Source organism: Chenopodium album, chromosome 2 (assembly GCF_948465745.1).
Source record: "Chenopodium album chromosome 2, dcCheAlbu1.1, whole genome shotgun sequence".
In the NCBI taxonomy this organism is placed as follows: Eukaryota; Viridiplantae; Streptophyta; class Magnoliopsida; order Caryophyllales; family Amaranthaceae; genus Chenopodium; species Chenopodium album.
The window spans coordinates 19,512,501-19,517,928 of NC_137835.1; the positions used below are offsets into that span (position 1 = coordinate 19,512,501).

The 5,428-nt window shown below is 36.5% G+C and overlaps 1 protein-coding gene, 1 non-coding gene and 1 pseudogene across 4 annotated transcripts in view; 2 read left to right on the forward strand and 1 right to left on the reverse strand.

The window, feature by feature from the left end:
- Nucleotides 1–1,990, forward strand: part of LOC145584175 (uncharacterized) — a 2,726-nt pseudogene extending 736 nt beyond the window's left edge. The window contains exon 2 of the transcript XR_014100340.1: nucleotides 1,023–1,990. The product of XR_014100340.1 is annotated as an uncharacterized LOC145584175 (transcript). The remainder of the gene's footprint in view (nucleotides 1–1,022) is intronic.
- Nucleotides 1,991–2,146: 156 nt separating this feature from the next.
- TRNAR-CCU (transfer RNA arginine (anticodon CCU)) lies at nucleotides 2,147–2,219 on the reverse strand. The gene has a single exon. It is a non-coding gene; the product is annotated as a tRNA-Arg (tRNA).
- A 101-nt stretch (nucleotides 2,220–2,320) lies between these two features.
- On the forward strand, nucleotides 2,321–4,684 carry LOC145584179 (uncharacterized). Of its 2 annotated transcripts, none has more exons than XM_081641092.1 (9): nucleotides 2,321–2,497; nucleotides 2,646–2,849; nucleotides 3,020–3,152; nucleotides 3,352–3,422; nucleotides 3,543–3,579; nucleotides 3,683–3,744; nucleotides 3,879–3,985; nucleotides 4,110–4,215; nucleotides 4,527–4,684. In XM_081641092.1, exons 1-9 carry the CDS (start codon nucleotides 2,386–2,388, stop codon nucleotides 4,619–4,621), a joined length of 927 nt encoding a protein of 308 aa, XP_081497218.1. In that variant the 5' UTR covers nucleotides 2,321–2,385; the 3' UTR covers nucleotides 4,622–4,684. The 2 variants fall into 2 exon arrangements, with proteins under 2 accessions (XP_081497218.1, XP_081497215.1); XM_081641089.1 differs by having other exon boundaries at nucleotides 2,323–2,497; nucleotides 3,876–3,985.
- The last annotated feature ends 744 nt before the right edge of the window (nucleotides 4,685–5,428 follow it).

A 5,428-nucleotide genomic window follows, 5' to 3' on the forward strand; every position in this document is an offset into this window, starting at 1 on the left:
ATTGATTTATGGGATTAAGGCTTTGATTGATTGATTCATTAGGTTACAAAATTACAACCTTATCGTATGTTTTGATAAGAGAATTTGGATGGAGAGTGAGAGCACCAATCTCCCTTATTTGGATAAGACATAGGAGAAGGGAAAGAATGAGAAGGATTAGTTTTACTTTTGAAGTTAAGGTACTCTCATCCTTAACACTGTGTTTCGGAAGAGAGAAATGGAGGGAAAGGAAGATAAGAGAAAGGGAGGGAATTACCATCCCTAATTTGGATATCATAAGGGAAAGGGGAGAAAATTAGAAGGACCCATTTTCATTCTCCTTAAATAAACCAAATCCTTCCAACATTGGAAATATTTCGAAAGAAAATTGAAGCTCAATCTCTCCCTCATTTTCCTTTCCTTCCCCTTCTTTATACTTCCCTCAATTCAGTTTCCCTTCATAATTGCTATCCAAACATAGTTTAAGTGTGTGATTGGAAAGGGTGATTTGGAGAGAAAGGGAGGGAAGTGAAAGAGAGATTCATCTTCCCTTGTTTTGATATGATTTGGGGAGAGTTATGGGAAGAAAATGGTGGGATCCAATTTGTATTCTCTCACTCCTTACAATGTTAAAAACATTTAAGTGGATAATTTAGCTCTCTTATTCCCAGTAGTTCCCACCTCTCACGTTACTGTAGAATTTCATCCCAACCTTCCATTCACAATAGCTATTCTCCTATCCAAACATAGTGTAAGAGTAAAAAATGATAATTTTGTATGTACATTTCTAAGTTGATTAATATCTTTTGCATGACAATAAAAGGTTGGAATAAACTAATGATGGAAAGAGGAAAAAAAGAGGAACAATGGCATTATTATTGATGACCATTGCTTAGCAAGAAGTACGGTAAAGAAAGTCATAATTTTTCTCTTATTTTTTCTTTTGTTTATGGTTCCTTGTGATGATTCATGTTAGCCAACCCCAAATCATTTTAGGACTAAGGCTTTGTTGTTGTTGTGACTCTGTATGATGTTATTGACAGGTTCAAGTTGGCGGATTAGATCCTAATTCCCAAATGAGGATGAAAGACATGGAAATGTGAACATCTGTAATGTGTTATAAATTAGACTTTCCAACCGATAGGTCAGAATGTCATACAACTGCTACTGTGTAAAGCCTGTGCCGGCAGCTTCTCTTCCATTGTCCAGATTTTCTATTCCCCAAAACCTATCTCTTTCACCAACGACAACCAGAAGGAATTGCGTCAACAGATTCAGCCCTGACAAGTCCTTGCACTTAGTCAGATGTTGCTCCACAGATGCCTTTGTTGTCGTGAATGATAACAAGTATGGGAACAAACAAGTTGTTAGTTTGACTCCAAGGCTCTATGATTATGTCCTGAGCAATGTCCGAGAGCCAGAGGTGTTAAAAGAATTACGGGAAGAGACTGCTACAATGCATGGCAGCCAAATGCAGGTCTCTCCTGATCAAGCTCAGCTCCTTGCTATGCTTGTCCAGATTCTTGGGGCAAGAAGGTGCATTGAGGTTGGAGTTTACACCGGTTACTCATCCTTGGCTGTTGCTCTGGCCCTTCCAGAATCTGGTTGTTTAGTCGCCTGTGAGAGAGATGAAAAGGTTCTAAAAGTTGCTAGAAGGTTCTATGAGCGAGCTGGGGTTCTTCATAAGGTGCAGATCAAACATGGGCTTGCCATAGATACTTTAAATGGCATGCTGTTGAACGGAGAAGCTGGCAGCTACGATTTTGCATTTGTCGATGCAGAGAAGAAAATGTATACGACATACTTCGAGCTGTTGCTGAAGCTTGTGAGGGTTGGGGGTGTAATTGTGATCGATAATGTACTTTGGCATGGTAAAGTGGCCGATCCCTTGGTAAATGACTCCAAAACTGCTAGTCTCAGGAGTTTCAATAATGCTTTATTTGAGGATGAACGTGTAAGCACCAGTTTAGTACCAATTGGAGATGGCATGACAATTTGCAGAAAAAGATGATAATTTTTCCAACATATTTACCTATAGTCTATATATGTTCATAATGTTTAATCAATCAATTACGAGTACATCAAGCCACGTGTTTAATGACATAGGCTAATCTATATATGGAAAAAGTTGTGAAAGCGTAAAAAATTAAAAATAAAAATTGAAATACGCGTCAGGTAGGGGTCGAACCTACGACCTTCTGCTTAGGAAACAGACGCTCTATCCACTGAGCTACAGACGCTGTTAATATTACAAAGCCCTTATTAATTTCATTTAATCTAAATAATGAAATTTCACTTCCAAATTCCCGCTAAAAGCAATTTAAACTTCTTCGATTTCAGAGCAACCTTAACGAACTGAAAGAGGAGAGAGAAAGTGAAAGAACTCAACAACAAAAAAAAAAAAAAATGGAGGAAAGCATCAACAATTTCAACAAAAATGTAGCAAAATTCTGCAATAATCTTCAATCTACTTCTAGTGCTTTCAAACAATCCCTTGATCGTCGTCCAATTCCTCTCGGTATGATACCCACTTTCTCTCTCCTCTTTCTACTGGTTTTACTTTAACCCCTAATTTCTTGAGATTAAGTGTTGATTTTATGCTCAAATTGCTTAATTATGGTGTAATTCTTAGTTTTTGATGTTTAATTTTTGTGGGTGTTGCTCAGATTCGGCGTCCACCACTTTTATGCAATCCCTAAATCGTAGGGTTTCGGCTTTAACGGGGGATCTTAATTTGCTGGAATCAATGTCATTGGGAACTGTGTCATTTGAAGAGCTTCTGGGTCACTGCAATGAGATTTATAAATTGAATCATTCTCATCTTCTTCACCTTCATTCCCATCTTCAATCTTTGGCCTACATTTCCCCAAGTATTTTTTTTTTTTTTTGGATTTTTTTTAATATTTCTGTGTCTTTGTTTGTTTATTTTATGGTGAAATTAGGGTTCTACTGAGATGATTTTTTCAGTTTTTAAAGCAGATTGAGTGTTGAGTTGGGTGTTAATTGGAACTTTGTTATGTGGGTTAATTTTAATTATTAGGTGATGGAGTTGATGACCTTGAAGAGGATTTTATGGCTCAAAGTAGTAGTTGTGATAATCCTGATCCTGAACCAGAATCACCGTTCCCGGCTTTACGTTATGGGTCTACCAACAATGTGGATGCTGATTCTTTGTATCCTTTCAATTCATTTTTAGTTTTTGTTTCCTATAGTTATGTGTGTTTTCATGATTGATTTTCGGGCTTGAATGTTTGTGCAATTGTGCGACTAATATCTATCTATGAGCTTTTGAATTTAAATGTAGCTTAAAAACTTTCAATTTGTTTTAATTATATACGTGGTGAAGAATTCTTGTCCTTAACGAGTTTCAAGACTTGAAGGGTCTCCCAGCTTTCGAAACCTTGGATTATCTGAGATTAGTCTAGCTACACTTGCTTCTGGAGGTTAGTGATCCACCATGCTTATTATTTGGAAAATTTGCTAATAGTAAATCTAGCATGTCTAAGCATTTGAATAATAAGATAATGACGAGTTGCTTGTCTTTGCTTCAAATTTCTGTCCAGGAGTTCGCAAAAGTAGTGTGCCTGATAGTCCACCAAAGTAAGATTGCTATCTCTTGCTGTCTTGTGTCAACAATATTATTGGATTTTTGTCATTTTAGCTCACTAGAAATTCATGTTCTACTTATAATTTCAATAAACAGGTTACATCATAGGTTCAAGGTCCAGAACCAAGATAACCCAAGCATCCTTAATACAGTTGCTGGTAATGTCTCAAACCTGTCAGAATGCTTCATTCTAACTGTCTTAATAATGCCGTAAATACTTTTCTGGAGAAAGAATTCTAAGGTAGAAACATATTAAAAAATCTTGACAAGTCTTCTCTGTTCTATACAGAAGAAGAGAGAGATGAACCCAAGTTACGTGAAACTTCAAATATGATACTTGTTTCAAATGAAGACTATGAAAATCTGCCTTCTTACATGAAAAGTGTGGCTCCGTGGAAGGTATGGTATTTGTTATGTACTTCTCATTGCGGATCTGCACTAAATTTATTTATCTTAGGTTGTGTAACTTTTTCCTTTGTCTGGCACCTCTCCAAATATATGTAAAGTTTGTCATCATTTGCAGGATCTACAATCCGCAGTTGAGAAAATGAACTCATTCCTAAGCAAGAAGGGAAATATGAAACAAAATACCTTCTTCCATCCCGAGGAACTTGAATCAATGGGATTAGGTAATTCGTTTGAAATTTCTTTGTTTTCTTTTCTCAAGACTGTCTTAAATACTTCTGTTACCTACCTTTCATAGAAAGCCCAAATGTTAAAAACAGCATTGTCTTTACTCAATCACTTTTCAAGGGATCACTAGCGCAGCTAGTCCTCTTAACTTCTCTCATGATTAGTAAGTTTTGTTCCAAAGCTAGGTCCGTGACAGGATAATAATACATATAGCTAAAATTGCATTTGTAGACATTCTCAATTGCATGACTTAGAAAGTTCAAATCAGGCACTTTGCTTAATAGCTTCACCTTTAACTTGATTGCAGGGACTAAAGGAAGATCGTATGTCCTGCTGCTGGTGCGCATGAAGCGGCTGAATGTTGAGACTAATAATGGATTGATATCTTATAGAGTGCTGTAGAACATCTGTCACAATTATATATGTAAGGAGGTGTTACAAGTATAGCCTGCAACTTGGTGACTTCTGCTGGCTATATTCTGGTTTGTTGTTTTCACAGAATTGTAATTATTGTAATATATTATCACAGAAAACTCTGTTCAATTCATAAGGTTGCTGCCCAGTTTGCTTCACCTTCTCTTTTTTTTTTTTTTTTTTGATGAATTCATACAAATTAAGAAAATTTTACTTCAAAAGTAATTAAGATTTAGGAGCGGTTGATCTATATTTGAAGATTAAATTCTACCAAATTTGAGCAAAAAGACTTATGAAATGTCTGCACCTTATGAAGTGACTATGTACTATATTTGGGTCCGAATTCCAGAGATGGCATAATGCACCTAAATTTTCAATCAGGAAAGCTTACCAGTGGATCTTTTCAAATGTACAAAAAATCTGCCCCAGCCAGTCAGTCCTCTTCACATCATTTGGGTGACTACGATTTCAATCATATGATCTAGACACAACTACAATTTCAAAAGTCTACAGTCAAAATAGGGACGGAGTATATTGAAAGGGAGAGGGTAGAAGATTGAAGGAATGGAAAGCGAATATTTATTAGAATAGTAGAGTAGATCAAGCTATACACAATACGGTTTAGTTGAGTCGACCGGTCTGGCTCAACAAATTTGGGTTCCAAGGGAGCCCTCCTAGGGGTTGTCTCTGACTTGCAAAAAAAATATGCTAAATCCACTACAATGTGTGCAAGGAACAACACTAACTCTTTTTTAAAACACTACAAATAACACATTCCCGGCAAAAGCAAAAACA